Source organism: Engystomops pustulosus, chromosome 1 (assembly GCF_040894005.1).
Source record: "Engystomops pustulosus chromosome 1, aEngPut4.maternal, whole genome shotgun sequence".
Lineage (NCBI taxonomy): Eukaryota > Metazoa > Chordata > Amphibia > Anura > Leptodactylidae > Engystomops > Engystomops pustulosus.
Genome location: NC_092411.1, coordinates 35,608,087 through 35,629,664, shown reverse-complemented (window position 1 = coordinate 35,629,664; position 21,578 = coordinate 35,608,087). Strand labels below are relative to the sequence as shown.

General features: G+C 41.7%; 1 protein-coding gene across 1 annotated transcript in view; it reads right to left on the bottom strand.

Annotated features, from left to right (window-relative positions):
* The window catches only part of ARSB (arylsulfatase B), an 88,806-nt gene that overhangs the window by 43,772 nt on the left and 23,456 nt on the right, over window positions 1-21,578 (bottom strand). The window contains exon 5 of the mRNA XM_072137802.1: window positions 1,584-1,827. Within this exon, the coding sequence (XP_071993903.1) occupies window positions 1,584-1,827 (244 nt within the window). The remainder of the gene's footprint in view (window positions 1-1,583; window positions 1,828-21,578) is intronic.

The window sequence follows — 21,578 nt, the reverse complement described above, 5'->3', positions numbered from 1 at the left end:
TATGTTTAGCCCACACTGAAGGTAAAGCAATGATTTCCAGCTCTATTACGTTAAAGACCATGGCCGTGGACGAGCAACAAATCACAGAGAAACCTCAAAATATCGCTCTTCTATTCCATGTTCAGGCAGTTTCAGTTGTCCTTTAGGAAAATTCAGGAATTTATATCCTTGACATTTCAGTTGTGCGATAAGATTTTCTTTGACTTTCAGATACTGAGCAAGAATTACATTTGTGCATTTTGATTAGTGTTCTTGTTATTACATTACACGTTAGTATCATTAAAAGGGATTGTCCACTTTCAAAAAAATAATAGATTTTTTTTGGATTACATGAGGCGTCTGATTCTGTCAGATACAGAACCAGATATACTATACAAGTGGTTTACCTCTTAATGAATTGTGACGTTTTAGTATCTTACTCCCCATGTGCCAACAGTTGCCACGACGGCCTGGATTCTTTATAATACTCAAGGACATGTCATTGCTGCAGATCTGTAACAGTGTCCCAGTGGCACACTATTACATATTTATAGCAACTTCTCCATATACTGTAATTAAGTAGTACTGCATTTTATTGTAGGAGCAATTAGACTCCCTAGGGCTAAAAAAACCCTAGGGGGTCTAGAAAATAATAAAAAAAAAAATTAAGTTTAAATCACCCTAGACCTGATATAAAATTAAACGTATTAAATCATAAACATGTAAGGTATCACCACGTCCCAAAAGTCCAGAGATATCAAAAAAACTGTTATTTCCAGTGTTGAACCCTGTAATAGCAAATAGCGCCCCAAATGTCCCAAACCACTTTTTTTTCCATTTTTCATCTAAAAAATGTAATAAAAAAGGTCATATAGCCCCCAAAATGGTAGCAATGAAAAGTTCAACTCATCTTGCCAAGTATGAAGTTATTAGCACCAGAAGATGACAAAAAGAAGAATTTTCCATACAGAAGGTTTTAATTTTTTTTTAAATGTATTAAAAACACAATGAAACCTGTATAAATTTTGTCTCCCCATTATTGTACTTACCCAAAGAATAAATGAGACGTGTAATTTGGATTTCACAGTGAAAGTCTTAAAAACAGAGCAGACAAGAAAATGGCTCAGATGTGTTTTATCACCAATTTCACCGCATTTGGAATCTTTTTTCCTGCTTCCATTACACGATATGGAATATTAAATACTGTTACTACAAAGGACAATTTGTTATGCAGAAAACAAGCATGTTATCTTAGGTCCTATAGAACCAAATATAGGGTCGTCTGAAGTGCACTTCTCCCTGTAGCCTCTAAGTGACTCATCTCAGGCAAATAAGACTGTTCTCTGCTCATTTTCACTTGACTTTTGAGAAGATTTCTATAGGTAAATAGGCAAGATTTTAACTTAAATGAAGGAATTTTAGGAAAGGACATTTCATACCGTACCCGAGTGGGCTATTAGTTTAAAGGGGTGAATATTTGGCGATAAGTTCCCTTTAAGTAGTAAGGTATTTTTACAAAAACCAGGCAGCCTGACAAGCAAAGAGTTACTAAAGAAGAGGATACTAAGAAAGTCTCTTTCACTATCACATGAACAGACCATTACCTGATGGTATTCCACACGTTGAATCCATCCAGGGGCTTTGTACCATTAGTAGTTCCTCCAGCCAGATGAACCAATGTCGGCAGCCAGTCTGATATGTGGATCAGCTCTTTACTAATGACACCTCTCTGCTTTAATAGGGAACTTGTAACAAAGCCGACCCCTCGTACTCCCCCTTCCCAAAGGGTCCATTTTCTTCCTCGTAATGGCCAGTTGTTACCACCAGCCAATGTCTGCCCACCATTATCTGCAACAACAAAAAAACAAGGATAGTTAGTCCCTTAAAAGTTTTAGTTGATGCGAATACATTCCTAATGGCCGTGACAGAAGGTTCTGATGCCTTTTCCCTTAAAACATTTTCTATTTCCCTGGTTGCTATGATCTTTGAAGAGAATTTCCCAGTACATTAATCTCAACTCTCATTAAAATGGGGTTGGATCCAAATTGAAATTAATTCTTTACTCCAGGGGTCCAAAAACCAGTCTCTATGGTGTATCTGCCATTGGCCAAACTACATGATGCTTTGGTTTATGACAGTGATCAGGGCCGGTTCTAGACAAATTGGGGCCCTGGGCAAAACTAAAAGTGTGGCCCTAAAATAAAACAATTTTATGACAAGTCAGTAAGTGGCTCCCTTTAGTATAGTAAAACAAACTGTAATATGGAAAGCGATAAACAGATGATAGGGAGATGATAGGCAGCACAGTGGTTCTGTGGTTAGCACTACAGACTTGCAGCGCTGGTCATCATCGGCAAAGAGTTTGTATGTTTGTGTGGTTTTCTTCTGGTTCTCCGGTTTCCTCCCACACTCCAAAAAATTACTGGTTGGTTGAATAGATTGTGAGCCCCATGGGGACAGGGACTGATTTGGCAAGCTCTGTGTAATCTGTGTGCGCTATATAAAGAATTATCAATTATTATGATAGAAGATAAATATGATAGAGATTTCTAGATGCAGAACTGTAAAGTAGATGATATATACAGTAGATGGATATGAGGGATAAATACAGTAGAACAGAAATAGAAGATTGATTGAAAAATAAATAGAGAAAAAAGTGAGATATATAAAATGTTCAGATTATAGGAGATAGATATATAGACAGGAGAGAGATGATAAGCATCTTCACCCGGGAATTCAACAGTCAGGTATTTCTGGATATTTTGTTGCATTATTGACCAGAGCAATTTTTACAATTTTGGCGTTTAAAATTAAAATCGAAATAACAGCAAAAAAAATTAAAGTAACCCAACAAACCACATATTTTCTGTAAGCAGACACTTGCCCCATTTTCAAAATTGCATTAAAGCGTTTAGACGTAGGCGCCTTCATGCAATTTTGATACAAACTCAAACATTTTATAAAAACAAAATAGTTAAAATTTGACTTTGATGGCAAAAAAATGTTCTCCAAACAGAATATTTACCTTCACATCTCCTAAATGTAATAGAGTTCACAATATCACCAAAACTGTAATAACTAGATATCTGCTTTTCAACTAGAAATTCCATTATCTGTGAGGAGCAGCAGCTCCAGTGTGCAGCAAATTCTCCCTGCAGCCTGATGGCTAAGAATCTGGAGGGGGGAGGGGTAGACTTCAGGGGCTGTATCTTTGGCTTTGTGACACAGAACATCACTTCTTTTTTCCTATGAAAGGAGAGTCTCTTCTTTTATATGAATCCAAATTAGGTTTTATTTTAAAGGAAATCTACCACCAGGATGAAGGTTTATAAACCAAGCACACTAGCCTACTGGTGTGTGCCCACTCAGGCAGGATGTGTCCTTCTTTTAGCTCCTTATGTCCTAGTTTAATGAAAAAATAAACCTGAGGGTCTACAGGCTCAATTAACAGCTTTTGAGGCCAGAGCCTTTCAGGAAGGTAAAAGGTCATAAGAAGCTAAAAAAAAAAAAAGACTGGATCCTGACAGAGGAGGCACACACCAGGTTTACTATCCTTCATCCTGGTGTTAGATTTCCTTTAAAAATATAGTGGCTGCTGCTTAGTTCCACAACCAATGTCTATATCCAAAGATTGGTGTCATGATCTTCAAAGTGGGTCCAACTAGATATAAAGTGTTAGTGCGTGTCCTTTGCCAGGGTGCCAGTAGCTAATAAAACCTTCTCAAGATAACTGGGTTTTTGGTTCCAGAGTTTATTTAAAACATTCCATTTTAGAGACCTCTTCACAATAAAGTTTATGTTTTAAATAAAGCAGTAAATTAAAAGAAAAAAAAAATGAAAAAAAGAAGATGCCTTGGCTAATTCATCTGACTATGCTTCCTAACACGACTACAACTCTGACGTCTGTCACAATTGTAGTACACTCTGGGGCTGTAACATTGTTAGTATGGTTGAAAAAAGAAATTTGGATTGGATTTAGGGAGATCTACCATCAAAGTCAAGGATGATAAACATGGGACACTTACTCATAGATCCAGGCACTGACTGTAGTAATCTGCTTATATTTGTTATCCATGGCCTCCTTTCTTCTAAAATCAACTATTAAAATTATTGGCTTCACAGGTTGTTACATTGTCTTCTCATCCTTTCTATTCCCTCAGCACTTCCACTTCCATCTGCCTGCTGTAATCTCACACAGTTGGAGGAGTAACATCCTTTGAAGCTACGGCACAGAGGGGCTCTGGTAATATCCCCAGAGCCCTTTTGAGTCATGAGCATACTTTTAACAGCAGATTTTATTAGATAGGTGAATAAGAAATATAATATAGTATAATACATGTAGAAGATTACTACAGTCACTGTAAAACCTACAAAAAAATAAAGGTCATCCGGAGACTCTTTGTATCTAATAAAGATTGATATCTTTAATATCTCTGAATGATGTTTATTTTTTGTAGGTTTTTCAGTTTCTTTAGACAGATGCATCCAAATCATTATTGTTGTATAGTATTTGGAGGCATTTTGTAGGAGTTCAACACGGTGCCTGGATCTATGAGTAAGTGTCCCTGGTTTATCATGATGGAATTTGATGGTAAACTTCCTTTTACAATTTCCTTTAAAAAAAGTACAAGAAGTGTTATAAAACCCCAAACTGAAAACTGATTAAACAAAGAAGGTGATATAATTATACAACAAACAATATCTATCTCAATATTTTCTATGTAGATCAATGGTTTTCAATGAGCCGTGACAATTCTATAGATTGGTGACTTCTCATTTTCCAGGATAATTATAGGATTTCCTATCCATGTGTAAAGGACAGTGGATGGGTGGTTACTTTTCTCATTCCAGGAATTCCACATTATTAGGTCTTTCTTATGTCTAATGAATTCCTCACAACTAAGAATAAAGAAAGATACAGGAAAACGTCCATTGAATTATCCAGCTGGATACATATGTGTATAGTATCATCCACAACGTAATGTCTCATCTATGCACTAATGTAAACATAAGCGCATGGACGTCTTCCATACTAAAGCCGGCAACAAGTAATCCATCTCATAGCGTCATTACTACAGCGGCTCCGTACAATGACAATGTGTTAATGTTTATTTCACTATTTGGCTCTCGCAAATGCCTTGTTTAGAGAATAAATATTGCAATGTATGTCTTTAATTGGCTATAGCGGTTTCCCATGGTCAATCAAACCACCCACTACGTTTGATACTGCACTGAAGAGACTGCAGCGAGGGACCTCCAGCACTTTAAGAGGTATTCCCACGAAAACATGATTTTTATTTATACTCAAAACAAAATACCACATTCTAACAGTTGTGTATTATAGGTAAGTTAGCAGAGCAGAGTGTGTTATTTTGTCTTATATCCATCTCATGACTCTGATCTTTCGTCTCATCTCTCTTTGTCTATGTGTCAGATACTAGCAGACTGATCAAAAACTAAATCAAAAGTGTAGATAAACGGGTTGGACTTGCTGCGGCGTGGTACCACCAGGTCGTTCCACAGGTGCGACTTGTCCACGTTGGCAGCCAAGTTCGAAGTACAGAATCAGCAGGCAATAGGTCAATACAGGCAGCAACGGTTCAGGGTCAGGGGTGTAGCAGGAGGACAGGGCTGGCAGTGGAGTAGCAGAATTGGGAACAGGTCCGTGGTCACAATGGGAGGTTAATACATGGAAACAGGTCGCAAGGAACAGCTTTCTCTTGCATTTGCATGAGCACAAAGATCCGTCAGGAAACACAGGAAGGGGCTGGGAATTTATCAAAAAAGGGAGGTGGCCAGCGCCAATTATCGATGCTCTGGCCCTCTAGATTTAACAGCCGGCACGCGTGCCCTAGACAGTGGGGACGCGTGAGGAGCCACAGGAGACGCTGCTGGAAACAGGCGAGGTGAGTAGCACAGTGGACCAAACAGAGGTCACGGGTTGCAGGGGCACCTGTGACATAAAATAAGGGGTTAAAAGGATCTTTATTGTGTAAAGGGGTTTAAATCACTAGGGGCTTAAAACTTGAGAAGTTTCTTTCATGAGCAAACCTCAGCCTCATGCATATGTATTGGCTCGTGAAACACACGTATACAACAGTCTACCAGGACCTTGAAAGTTTCTCCAAAAGTCCTAAAGACTAAACAGAACAGAAGCATCTCCCCCATTTCTTGCTTCTGTGCTAATGTGAAATAAGATTTGTGAAGGGTGGGGCAATTTTCATATAGCCCAGGGCCAAGGTATACTTAATCCTCCCCTGAGTGATGCCTTGGGCGTCAATGGTGTCAATAATTTTGCCTATACATTACAGAATGTTAATCTTTAATAGAACCAACAAGACGAGTGGGAACACGTCTGAACTTTAAACCCAAGCCTTTTCCCTTTTATTGTGTTGCCCATCGCCTGAATGTATGAATACAGCTCCTACTTCTGGATAACATTACACCAAGTCTTCTTATTATCCAGACAAGGGAAATATCAATCATCCCCATGTGACAAGCCTCAGCTGCACCATCACACAGTTTATGGCCAAATATTCCCCATCTACGGTATTTACAATAAACTTAGTTTACTCCATCTATTCTCTGTGTAATTGCTTCTCGCTAGTGATGTAACTGGAGAGATATTCACTTCTATTTTAGTCTTGGACGTAATAAGACATCATGTGCGTCTTCAGTCGAAGAAAAAGGACACAAAGAATCTCAATCTTAAAATATTTAGAAGGGTCTGCAGACAAGCTTGGTGTTGTCCTCGTCTAGTTTTATTACACATTACTATACAATTAATGTCCTCACAGAATAATACACCCCCTTTGTGGTCCTCACACCATAAAGTTCCCCCGTAGGCCAATACTGTATAATATACCCAAAGTGGCATCCAAATTGTATAAAGCCCTTCTTACGGAGACCATACTGGATAACACCCCATTACTGTGGTCCCCTCAGCCTATTTATGCCTCCGACTTCTAATGCCCTTTTTTTGTGCCCCCTCCACTTATAACATCATCCTTTTATGGCTCCCCACTTAAAAATCTCCCTCTTATGTACCCCCCACCACAAACACACTTATAATAACCAATAACCTTACTTCGAAATTATCCAAAATCTACATGCCTCATAGGACAACCGGTTCTTGAAACATTAAGTGGACTAACGGACTGAGCCCATTCTATGCAGGGTGGGTGACTGCTATATCATATAGCCAACAGCCCTGGTCGTTCCTGGTGAACATCACAGATGTAAACCTTTAAAGTGCCATTGTGGACCACAGCCTCTGCACTTAAATGGCCCTTCCAGGGTTCCCAAAAGTGTCATAAGACAACCTGCAATAGACCCTTCTGTAGATCTAGTTTTATTTGTCTAGTACATATTATGGAATATTAGAACATTCCAAAATGCAATTTGCCCCACAGAAAACAAACCCTCATACATGTAAATAAAAAAAAAGGTGATTGGCTTATTTGACTTGGATAACATTATGTTAAGAGTCAAACTGTTACCATAATAAAAAGTTGGGAAGTGACCGGACACAGTGTGTATATATCAGGAATCAAGAGATATTATAAAGGCGGGCGTCACAGTCAACTTCTGCAAGAAGTTCCCATACATGTGCCAACTTCTGCTGCAGGAGAAATTTATGCAAATATCTGGTATTTTACCTGTAATTCCTAGAAGAGGAATTCAGGGAGATGTGAAGAGGCACTTATCATGAATGAAGACAGTAATTGTCTGGGTATAATAACTGCTTGGTGCATAATCAGTGGGAATTCTAGAAGAAAAGTCCCCACCAATCTACAACTTATCACTTGTCCTGTAGAATGTAATTTTTATTACAATTCTATTAACATTTCATTATTAGGGCATAAAGATAACATGAATTGGGAAGCTCCTCTGAATGGGATCTCCTATATATGAACCAAAGTGGATAGATGCATTGTCTATGGCCACTTTGTATTACTAATTTTACTTATAAGGCCTTGTGACACATGACCGTATGCTAAGGCCATGGGTCACACAAACAAACTGCGGTTAACTCATTGCCCCATAGTTCTATTGGGTACAGTACGGCACGGTGCATGTCCCATGGTCCTATCCCCAACTTTGTTTGTGGCTCTGGCAGTCACATGTGTGATGTCACATGGCCTGTAATGTCCTCACAGTTGTTTACATGAGGCCTTCAGGGCGGCCAGGACCCACTGGACTCAATCCTCTGAAGCAGCATCAAATTTAAAGCAACTTTTTGCGATAAGACATCACCTTTAAATAATTATATCACAAACTGGAAGGATTGGGCCTTACATTCAAGTCTGCATCCTAAAACGCCGTAGGATGAAAGACTCTATTCTAGGAACTTGGTGAATTCATGTAAAGTATCTGTAATGGCTTCTCCTTTGATAGGTTGCCAGTCGCTGAATGTTTTGGCGAGAGGAGGCTGAATCTGTGTGTTACATATACAAGAGCCTCAGACGCTCAACTACCACAATTAGCATCTTGGAGACGTATCTATTCCAAGATTCACATCAATGTAACAGCGAGATATTAGAGGCTGTTTTATGACTCTTATTAATGTGCTGCAAATAGCTGATTTTACTGCTCTGATATTTAATTAGACGCCTTGTGTTACAAGCGAATCTGGGAAAGACAATTCCTATTATCTTCTCCCAGACCCAAACTGTATAAATAAAAATCTTATTACACTATAAAGACTTTCTAGGATCTCTATACATAGAAATCTGTAGCCTTTGTTTAGTTTTCAATAACTTTATTACCTTATTTTACTTTTACTGAGTTTACAATATTTTAGAATGGTTTTGCCCCAAGCCGTGCCTACCTATAAAATAAACCTAAAAGGAGATTGCAGGGTCGAGGGTGCATGTGGGCTATGATGTAGGACACCTGGCTCTTTACAGTCAACTTGGCATCATAAACATTCAGTCTGATTTGTAGGAAGCGTGTTTTAGAGCAGGAGGAATTAAGCTGATTTTAAATAGTGTCCTATCTGTAAGCAGCATGTTATAAGGCAGGAAAAGCTGAGCAGATTGTATATACAGTCCTATCTGCAGGCAGCATGTTATAGAGCAGAGGGAGCTGAGTGGATTGTACATAATGTCCTATATGCAGGCAGCATGTTATAGAGCAGGAGGAGCTGAGTGGATTGTACATAATGGGGCTCATTTACTTACCCGGCCGCGGAGTTCACTGATGAGAATGCACTCTGCCGCGATTCACTAAGATCGTGCACCCGATTTCCTGCATGTGTCACTTCCCTGCTCAGGTCTGAGGAAGTTCACCTACTTCTTCCTGGTGTATGTAAGTGCTTTGTCTTGCAACACAATTTGAATCTTAAATCCTGCACTCAGTCTGAATCAGTCGGATTGTCCGATGACATGCTCCCTCCCCCCCCCCCCCCAATTTGTGTCGCCTGGAAGCCAGAAAACAATTGCGTTAGACACAATCCCAGCACAGACATCAGTTAAATACTTGTCCAAGCTGCGCAAATCCCCAAAACACCGCACAGTCCGACGAAAGTGCGATCTGTCTTCATTGTGTTAGTTCTTGGACCGAGAGCCAGTGATGTAACCCGGCTCTTGGCACTACCCGCGCATGCGCAGTCACTGAATCTTGCACAGCCTGTGGTGACACATTCAAGGTGGCTAACCACATGAACACCACTAACATCATGTGGTTAGTCACCTTGAATGCTTTTTTATTATTAATATATTGTGATTTCACTTGTGAATTGTAAAATAAATAAATAATATATATAATTATATTTTGTATTTAATAAAGATTGTCATAAATTTTATACTGGAATTACCTCATTTTTTTGGTTTGGATCATATTTAATTTAGATTGTACCAAAAATAAATATATTGTTGGTAAAAGTATCAGCTGAAATTGTGTTTCACAATAAACTTGTTGGTGCAGGCCTAATGCACAGGAGAGGCAGCACTGTGCCCGTACAGCAGCACTGCATACTTCCCAACCGTCCCGGGCCCCGCCCACTTTTCCCGATTTGTCCCGCCTCCTCCAGACCCCGTAGTTTAGAGCTGCAGAGCAGCCGAGGCATGGGGGCCGGGAGGAGGCGGGACCAGCCCCTGCTACCTCCTCACATGATGTCTGCACCAATCATGTGAGGAGGTAGCTCCGCCCCTGGCTGGCCACACCCCTTCCGCGAGTCAGTTGGACTCCAGCCCGGGAGAAGTTAAATGACTGCAGGTAAGAGGGGGCCACAGGAAGAGGATCCAGGAGGAGGATAGAGGACAGGAGCAGGAGGCTGCAGGAGGACAGGAGCAGGAGGCTGCAGGAGGACAGGAGCAGGAGGCTGCAGGAGGACAGGAGCAGGAGGCTGCAGGAGGACAGGAGGAGGAGGCTACAGGAGGAGGCTACAGGAGGAGGAGGCTGCAGGAGGACAGGAGGAGGAGGCTGCAGGAGGACAGGAGGAGGAGGCTGCAGGAGGACTTGAGGAGGAGGCTGCAGGAGGACTTGAGGAGGAGGCTGCAGGAGGACTTGAGGAGGAGGCTGCAGGAGGACTTGAGGAGGAGGCTGCAGGAGGACTTGAGGAGGAGGCTGCAGGAGGACTTGAGGAGGAGGCTGCAGGAGGACTTGAGGAGGAGGCTGGAGGACAGGAGGAGGCTACAGTTGGAGGACAGGAGGAGGCTACAGTTGGAGGACAGGAGGCTACAGGAGGAGGCTGGAGGACAGGAGGAGGGTGGAGGACAGGAGGCTACAGGCGGAGGCTACATTATGAGGAGGATAGAGAACAGGGACCACACCATGTGAGGGGGGGTGGGGGTACAGATAATATAATGTTTAAGTTTGGGGAGATAAATAAAAGTGGAAAACGAAATGTAAAGGGAGGATAAAATTAAAGAAGGGTTTTATATGTTGCAGATTTGCATTAGGGGGTATTATACGGGTGCATGGGGGTGGCCAAAGTAAGGAGCATTGTACTATGTGGGGACCATCAAGGTCGATATTATACTATGCTTGTGGGTGTGGACAATGGGCGTGGTTTAGAAAAAAGGGGGAAGGGCTTTTGTCCCTCTTTCTCTCATCCAAAAGTTGGGAGGTATGGCACTGCGGTCACTGGCATTGTGCACCAACTGCTAGAACTGGCAACATATCACACAATATTAAGTTCCTGACCTTTTCCTAGCTTCCAATACATGTGATGTTGAGCCCTGCTGAATGTAGTATTTATGACTGGTGCCATGTAGTCACTGGCTGGAAAAACACTGGTTTATGGAAACAGGAAGCTACAGTCATAAGAATATATAGAGTAGGAAGATTAGCCCTCTTGGCTCTTTACCACTGATCCCAGGACATATTTCGGTCGATTCCGTGCACCTCCGATATTTAATTTTACACGCCCCCTCTTCGTTGTGTTCCTCCTCCTTGGACCGAGAGCCGGTGACGTCACTCGGCACTTCTCGTGCATGTGCTGGAAGTGAATGTTGCACAGCTGCAATGCGCCGCGACCGGCTGTGCAAGATTCAGTGACTGCGCATGTGCGGGTAGTGCCGAGAGCCGGGTTACGTCACTGGCTCTTGGTCCAAGGACTAACACAATGAATATGGGCATGCATAATTAAGTATCGGAGGTGCGCGAAATCGCCAGGGTGACGCAAGTGAAGCGCCGAAGCCAGATTTCTATAATTATAAAATACTTTTTTTGCCTAAACTATCGGTTTGTGTCCCTAAACAAAATATGTCCTGGGTCAGTGGTTAAGAGCCAAGAGGGTGGTGTGAGGAGGTCATTTCAGCCAGGATCAAGTGGTAGGTTTCCTTTAAAGTCTTGGATCGTTGCATTTTGCAGAATAATTTATTTAAAAAAACCAACACAAACCAGTAGGGACCTAAACCTTTTCAGTGTTTTCCTATAACGTTAAGAACCTATGGGATGAACTTTAGTGACTGTACTAATACTAATTAATAATTCCTTACTTATATAGCGCCTACAGATGTCCCCATGGGGCTCACAATCTAAACAGCCTACCAGTACGTTTTGGAGTGTGGGAGGAAACCCACGCAAACACGGAGAGAAAACTCTATGCAGATGTTGATCTGAACCCAGGACCCCAGTGTTGCAAGGAAGAAGTGCTACCCACCCATTGTTCTTAACCTAAGGAGGTTTCCTTAAAGGGAACCTACCACTCCGATTCTACCTATAAAGGTAGAAGGGGTGGTAGGTGGATGGATGGGACGTGAGGATAGCACTTTTTTGGGCTAATCCTCACGTCCCGGGTGTCTTTTACAAAACTTTATTACATGTATATGCCAATTTTTTTATGCGGCTACTGGGGCGTGGAGTAGCCGGACATGAGGCTACTAGTCGAGGCTACTCCACGCCCCAGTAGCCGCGTTACTCCGCCTACCAGGAAATCTTCGGCGTGCAGCTCCTGGTAGGTGCGGGGCCGGAACTACTGCGCATGCGCAGTTGCCGGGGGACTCGGCTCCTGGTAGCTGCGCGCCGAAGATTTCCTGGTAGGCGGAGTAACGCGGCTACTGGGGCGTGCAGTAGCCGCGACTAGTAGCCTCATGTCCGCCTACTCCACGCCCCAGTAGCCGCATAAAAAAATTTGCATATACATGTAATAAAGTTTTGTAAAAGACACCCGGGACGTGAGGATTAGCCCAAAAAAGGGCTATCCTCATGTCCCATCCATCCACCTACCACCCCTTCTACCTTTATAGGTAGAATCGGGGTGGTAGGTGCCCTTTAATATTCCTAAAATTACCAACACAACCACACTACAGCCCTTGGATTTCAACAATGGCCATACATTAATCTTGACGTTATCCTTATTCTAAGGATGCGTCCTCAGCATCCGATTGATGGCAGTCCAACATTGAGCACCCTCGGCTGTTCTTAGCGTCTGATAAACACAGAATGAAGCAAGAGAGGACAGCTCTATTCTATGTGTAGTGGCTGAATGGAGTCTGCAGCTTAGCTCCCATGTATTTGAATGGGAGCAGAACGCAGTAACCTGGTCTGACCACTACAGAGGAGCGGTCTGCTTCCTGCTCCATTCTCTGCGGCAGCCAAGGATAGCTGATCTATGGGGAATGTTGATTCTTTGACTCCCCCATTATTCTGATATTGGGCAATTATTCTATGGGTATGTGAACACATGGGCCTTATTTCTTAACTGTTTTAAATCAAGTATAAAAAAAATATATACAGGCGGTCCCCTACTTAAGGACACACGACTTGCAGACAACCCATAGTTACAGACAGACCCCTCTGACCTATGGTGAAGCTCTCTGGATGTTACTATAGTCCCAGATTGCAATAACCAGCTGTAAGGTGTCTGTAATGAAGCTTTATTGATTATCCTTGGTCCCATTACAGCAAAAAATGTTTAAACTCCAATTGTCACTGGGGACAAATTTTTTTTTTGTCTGGATCTACAATTATAAAATATACAGTTTCTACTTGCATACAAATTCAACTTAAGAACAAACCTCCGGACCCTATCTTGTACGTAACCCGGGGACTGCCTGTATATATCTTATCTTATCTCTTATGAAAAAAGTCTGAATGTATGTGACACCCTGGCCAAAGATGTGACAGATCCTGTCAGTGGACACATGACCTGTCACCGTAAGACACCCCCATTGCATTAGGCACCTCTCACTTCCTCCAGGCAACATGGCTGCAAGTCTATGCTCTTTTGTCACTTATCGTGCACTAAACAAACAGAACAATCTGGAGCTCATTTATAGACCCTGCCAGTTGCCATATCAGGATACAGCTGGGAAAGATTTTAGGAAAGTAAAATAAAAGGGGGCTAAATGTGAACAATAGCAGAGTGCAGCCTGGTGGCAGCGAGCACAGGAAGGCCGTGTAGACAGCTTGGCAGACAGCTGTCAGCCATTCCAAAAACAATCGTAAAAGCCAATCAAAACGAGCGGAGTCTGCGTCCTCCATGAGCTTCAAAAGAAAAGCAATAACAGAATGGAAATGAAAAGGCACGGGAATGGCTTCTAAACCACTGACAGGCACATGACCACGCTCCTCCTTGGCACCAAAGTCATAACAGAACTTTTGCAAAGAAAATTACGTAAGGCAAAACAGAAAAATATATTTGTACAGGAATAAAAAAAGATGCACTGCTTACAAAATACTGAAATGTTTCTTAAGGCCTACACCCAAGGGATTTCACAAATAAACAAAAGCATGCATATTACAGTAAAGAAAATGTAAAACAAAATCTAAAAAGATCACATTGTATAAATAAAAATTAAAGGAAAACTACTACTACCACTAGCAGATCCAGGCACCGCGACTGTGGTGGTCTTCTTATATTTCCTTCTAAAATCAACTTTTAAAATTATGCTAATGAACCAGGAGAGGTTCCCAGAGTCCTTCCGTGCTGCAGATTAACAGGCCATTACAGTGTGCTGGAGCACCTCCCCCGTGTGCTGAAACTTCCTCTGATGCTGTGAGATTACATGAGCCAGGAGGAGGGGGAAATGCTGAGCAATTGGGAGACAGTGTAACCTGGACAACAAATAGAAAATAACCACAGTTATGTCGCCTGGACTTAGGAGTGAGTGCCCTTGGTTTATCTTTCTTTTAAAGTAATTCTCAAGTACTAGATGGGCTACTGGAGGTGTTACCAGAGTCCCTCTGTGCTGCAGTTTTAAAGACTCTTACACTGTGCAAGGAGCCCTTCCACCTCCTACTGTGTGAGATTACAGCAGGCAGAGAGAAGTGCAGAGGGGGAAACATTTTAAAAGTTGTCTAGCTCACAGAAACGTAAACTGGGATCTTATCTGTCATATGACACAGCATGACAAAACATGCTGCTATAGAACAGAAGAGAGGGTCTTCTGAAGTGACACTACCCCTGCAACCACCAAACTTGACTCATTTCATGTGAAAATATGAAAAGTGTCATATTTGCCCGATTTTAGAGAGTTGTGAGAAAGGACATTTCATGCCCTACCAGCGCGTCTTAATATTTTTTTTTTGGGGGGGGGGGGGGGTGGACCTGGTGACAGGTTCCCTTTAACCCTTCTGTCTCCCAGTGACCGCTCATTGCAAATATTTTCGGCAAGATTTGATTTTAATTTGACTGAAGGCTTTTTTCTAAGCCAAAACAAGAATCTATTCCAGAGTCCTGACATCTGATAAGTGAGTTTATGAGGAAAGTGCACCATCTGTTCTTTTCATAACCAGTACAACGGAGGTGTAACTGCAAGGCATACGCTCCGCTCTTAAGGTTTTACTGGACAGAACCCAGTATTTAAGAGCTCCGAAGTGAAACAAGACAGCTGATCTTTATATTTATAGCCCTGTAGCTATACGTGTAGGGCTGTGGGAATAATCTGCAATTAATAATCTGATTGACTGAATATTTACCAATAAAACGTTTATTATTTATAGAATACACTGCTGTACTGACACATATACAAGTAAACTTAAAGGGGTATTCTCGGAAATACAAGACTCATTTTCTAATTCAATGTTATATACAAAAATACAGTGAACAAAATTCCATCCCGTCTCGATTAGTCCTGGTGTATATAATTTTGTTTTCCCTGGGATCAGACTGTAAATCTTCTGACTATGGTCTATAAATCTTATGAATAGCTTCTCCTGTCTGCTCTATGCATCTAGGGAAGGAGGTATAGCAGAGCTGACTGTGTCAATTATAGTCAAGATGTAGCAGTGCTAAGTGTCATTGTGTGTTATATCCATCTCATATCTCTGGTTGATCTCTCTCTTTCTATGTGTCAGATATTAGTACAATGCTAAGAAACTAAATGAATATGAAGTGTATATAAAACCGGACCCAGATAATCTAAGCACATTGTCAGCACACAGCATCTCATAGCACTAGAGGGATCATGAAGTTTCTGCTTAGAGAGTCTCCGCCCACACTTTGGGATCTTACAGTGACCATCACTGTGATTGTGATAGAAGCTAAAATGATCGATGTTGTGTAATCACCACTAGGGATTAAAATGTGAGAACTTTCCTTCATGGGGAAATCCATTTAAAGGAACTGTAGCCACATTATCCCATCATACTGCATGCACAGTTGTAGTCAGGTTTCCACTCACCTGGGGTAAAGATTTTGTCCTAGTTCTGTGCCCTATTTATTTTGGTGGAGAAATATTGGCTTGTTGGCACATTTCCCCCTAGTGCTTAGAGGTGCTGATGTCCCACCACCATCCCACCTATGGAAGACATTGCTGTTGGTACAGTGGGGTATCTACATTCCCGTCTATGGGAGAGATGAATAACACTGATCACTTTACCTGGCTACCTCGACTATAGCCATTTTATACCTTGGCTAATATATGGTAATATGGATAATATGGTGGAGCAGTTGACAGAGTGAGAGGGAAGCTTTAGGCCATTCTTGGAGAGATGCCTCAATATAACCGAAGTTTGTTAGGTATCTACCCTATCTTCGGTGCGCCCATTGACGGTCTAGGGGGACGTATATCCGACATATATACGGCCGACGTATATACATCCCCCAATGGCCATCTGAATGAGGGCTTAGAGCAAATATTTATCTATTGGTTTTGTTTCCTTGGCCAGAGTCTTCCTCTTAGAAGTGTTCTTCATGCCAATTTAAGTAAAACAAAAGTGAATTAAATGTTGGCAAATCAACCAGAATTATTCTTCCAATAAAATGAAAAGGTCATTACTTGAATAATAACAAATACAAATTAATTGAAAAAATAAACTCTACACAGCAGATTTCCCAGATCCCATCACATGACTATTATCTCATGGAATATAAATAATATACAAGCAAAACTTTACGAAGGCCGTGTCGCAATCATTGAGATGTATTTATAGATAAATGGAGAACCGTGCCCCACGCTCTTGATCATGTGCTTATGCGTCCAGTGGCGGAGTTCTGTTTAGACTACCATGAATTCTCAAGAGGATGGATGAGAAAACAAAAAATGAATCATATGAAAATATGTTTTTTACCAAATTGTTCTCCGAATGCTGGGATCATCTGTCAGAACTGTACACATATGATTTTGATGACCTACAGATACCCATGGGGGACATTTATCAGATGTGCTTGAGAGCAGAACTCTACTAGTTACCCATGTAAACCAATCAGAGCTCAGCTTTCATTTTACAAACAGCTGTGTGAAAATGAAATTGATTGGTTGGGCAACTAGAACAGTTCTGCTTTCAGACACTTCGGATAAATCTCCCCCATAATGCATCTGTATAGGGAGAAAATTCCAGGTACACAGATCAACCAGCCTCTATATACAGCTTGGAAGTGGCAATGTTAGAAGAGCATAGAGTGGTTCATTTGGCCACCAACTGACCAACAATTCAGTCACAGATTGTCTGAACATATTGTGGGAGATGGTAAAAGCCCCTAAACTAGTGATAGCAAATCTTTTAGAGTCTGAGTGCCCAAACCACAATAGAAATCCCACTTCTTTATCGCAAACTGCCAACACGGTCCTTGCTCCCAGCTCTGAATTGTATCGGCTCCTTAAGGACACACATACAGTAGAAAGAAGAAGAAATTCAGATTAAGGCCCCATTCACACTACCGTATGGGGGACGTATGTGCAGCCGCAAGCTTGCGAGCGTACATACATCCCCCAAAGATGGCAATGGCTGCACGGAGCGATACGGTGCAGCACACGTGCCCTATCTTATACGGCCTGTGCACCGTGGATCGCTATGGAGAGGGGAGGGATTCACCCTCCTCCTCTCCATGGCACCGGCCATCTACCCTCACGGCCATAGCAGTGTGGGCATATGTCAGTGTGAATGCGCCGTAAGGGTGCATTCCTCGAAGCGTCGGTGCGCTTCGCTATGGAGAGGGGAGGGGTGTGCAGCAACAAGCATACGTGTATGTAAATGCAGCCTTAGTAAAGTCATATGGGAATCCCATTTCACTCTCCAAATATAATGTGGTCAGAAATGTAGTACTACATGGCATAGGACATATATATACATGTTCAGCTCCTTCAATGAACCGCTAGAACACGTACATGAAGACACCTATACAATACAGTAAAATCAAGAATGAGTTGCAAATGTGTAAGGGTTGTCTCCAGATGTAGAGTCATCCCCTTTTCCAGATTGGCACGTAGCATCTATGGAGAGGGGGACAATTTACAACTGCAGAGGACATGGCTGAAGCAGGAGAGTAAAAAGAGAGAGAGAGTAACATATGGAGAGATAATTGTCTAACAAGCCAAATAAGAGAGAGCGAGGCGAGACAACCTGTAATTATCATGTTGTGAGGCAAAAACAGAGGAAGACGAAGCATGTGAACTATGTATGTGCAACCTGGATGGCTGGACAATACCCCACACATTATGGACCTCTGCCGACTATGTGGGGAATTTACAGCAAAGAAGTATACGGTAATTACTCTAACTACCCATGAGCCACAGCTGCTCCCTGTGCCTCCACAAGAGGTTATATAGAGACATAGGGGGAGATTTTTTTTTAGAAGTTACTGAGGTAAAACTTTTGTAGTTGTCCATGGAAACCAATCAGAGCTCAGTTTTACATTTATAAACAGCTGTGGGAAAATGTAAGCTGAGCTCTGATTGGTTGCCATGGACAACCAGAACACTTCTACTCTCAGACACTTCTGATAAATCTCCCCCATAGTATTGGTATAATGAATCATAATACTGTGAAATAATGAAATCTCTGATGATTGCAAAAATTGCTATAAATAGTCATGACTTCCACACATGTGACCATCCTAGAATTTACAGCAACAGCCGACTTTCCCCAAATGTACAGACCCAGTTAGCTATAAATACACAATCCCCATGCAGGATGATGGTTTCCATTATCCTCCTGTACACATAAAACCTAACCACCCCCCCCCCCCCCCCGAAAAAAAAAATAATATACATATATATATTAACCCCTTCCCTCCCATGGCTTTTTTTTGATCACTTTTTTGTAAATTTTTGATGTCTTACAAAAATCTGGCAATTTAGATATTTGGGCTCCCCCCCCCCCTGTTTTGGGGTCGAGGCTGGGAATAGATTGGGACTTGTGGGATACAGCAATAACATGTATATGATTTTTTTTTAGTTTTTTTGATTTTTATTTCTGATCTAGGAAAAAGTGGGACAATTTGAACTTTTAGTGTTTTAACTCTATTTTTTTTCTGTTTATTGGGTACACTATGGGATTTTTCATACCATAAGCTGCAAAACAGCTGTATTTGTAAATGTAAAAATTCTCTGAGAAGATATACTTAGTTTTTTTTAATTTATACAAAGTTTGTTAACTATTTAAAGTTTACATACTATTACAAGAGGCAACAAACATAAGAAATTTTGATCATTTACATACTATACTTGATAAGTCGTCAGAATCCCATGTACTAGGTAGAGAGCGATATTCCCCTTCACCCCTATGTTGTTGTAGCCATTACATTGTGCTGAGTGTGCATGTTTACAGCGGAATCCAGGCAATAGCGGATCCACACGGATCCATAGAAATGATGTTATATTAATAGGTCATACATTGCCTGAAGTATCTGAGGCTAGTGTGTCTCCCATGTGAGCATGCAATGAATAAGGACACATTCCTCAGATGGGTGAAACACGATGGGGGACATTTACTTAGAGTGTCGGTGTCTGCATTGGCTTTGTTACCGACCTGCTCTTGGAAAGAAGATACACATTTAATATTGTAGAGCTGTGCAGAGACATTTCTGTCCCCGAGCCCATTTTCTGTCCCTGGGACCAAAATCTGTCCCAAGCACCAGAAATGTGTCCAACAGTCCCTGCTAGACCAGTTTTCTTTTGGTCTACTTTCCGCCAGTTTACAGCGCCCAAAAATGGCTGTGACACATATTAATTCTGTCTGAGTTTCCACTCCGCCAAAGCCACGCCCCTTTTCGGAGAAGAGTCGGAGCAGACGGAAAAAGTCATTTTTTCTGTCCCCGACAGCTAATAAATAGGTAGGAGAGCAGAACATGTGGTGAGAGCGCCACAAAACTGGCGGAATCGCCATAGTAAATGTCCCCCGATATGTCTGAAGGCAGATTAGCTATAATTTGATGGCACAGACTTGAAGGCACTGTCCCATTACCCAGATTACAATGTATGACAAATGACAAGCATCCATTCATTTCACAAAAACAACCAGGGGCGTAACATGAGAGGGTGCGGTTGCAACTGGGCCCAAGAGTCTTAGGGGGCCCATAAAGTGTCAATTTCCCCATATGAGAAGACCAGGGCCTGGCACAGTCTTTGCACTGGGACCCATCAGCTACAAGTTCACAGATAAAACATACCAGATACATGGCGGTGGCTGTGACTGCTGCGCGTCTGCTCTGTGTCACATAACTTTGGCATCAGTTATAGTGGATTTTATCCAATGCTTGGAACTTGATCACGGTTTCATCAGATAACTTATTAAGAAGGGGTCCCATGGGGACAATACTGTGGAATTGCCCTTATAGGAATCTGTCAGCAATTTTAGAAATGTAAAATTGCAGATAAGACAGTGTTAGCAAGTATACAGACAGTCCTCACTTAAGGACACCCGACTTAGAGACAACCCCTAGTTACAGACAGACCCCTCTGCCAACTGTGACCTCTGGTGAAGCTCTCTGGATGCTGTAGTTAAGTTCCAGACTGCAATGATCAGATGCAAGATGTCTGTAATAAAGTTTTATTGATAATCATTCTTCCCATTACAGCAAAAAATGTAGTAAATCTTATTGATTTGGCCCACATTTATAGCTGCAGTTTACCTGTGTGTAATGCAGGGGGAGATAGTGCAGATTCAGGAATTGTGGCGCCAGCTCTGCACGAATCTGGCGCCCCCTGAACTGCACCGGCACCTTTAACACAAAGCAGGCAACAATTCTTTGTCGGTAGTCAGTGCACCGGAACGCCCGTTTTTGTGCAGAAACTTGTGTCGCATTGGGCGTAGTGCAGCTGCGGACACTACATAATTACACGTGCAAACAGTTTGAAAAAATTTTCTAGTGCAAAGTGGCACACTGTCATTTTAGTAGCATCAGAACTGTGTAAAATTTGACTTTTATTCTAAAAGTAAATCTTCAAATTCTTTCTTTGAGGACAGAGCAACACCTGTGATAATCACATCCAGAAGAACAATCCATAGAAGCCGGGTGGAGATCTACTCTATCTGGGAAGCACAAGACATTTCTATGGCTACAACCTATACAAAACTTTTGATCTCCAATGTCCTTGTCCAAGTTGGGCGTCTTCATCCACATAAGAATCAGATCTCATCCAGGATTGTAATAGAACCTGCATCTGACATTGACAAACTACAGACTTTGTGTGCATGTTCTATCAAGAGGTCAACATTTTCCAGCAGAATGAAAAAGATTTACCTCATTTCATTTATTTTTCAGGCCACTAAATATTTATAGGACTTTCCTTTTATTAGGTTTATTTTGTAGTTTGGCAATGGGAAACCACTTAATAATTTTATTATTTGGAAACTTTGTCTTGCTAGGACAAACCTTGTGTATATTTATAAACTGAAGACAATGTGGTTTCTGCTTTTCCAATTACGAGTAATGGCTATAAATGTAAAAAGGTTACTGCTCCCCTCGTAGCTTGCCCAAAAAGGGA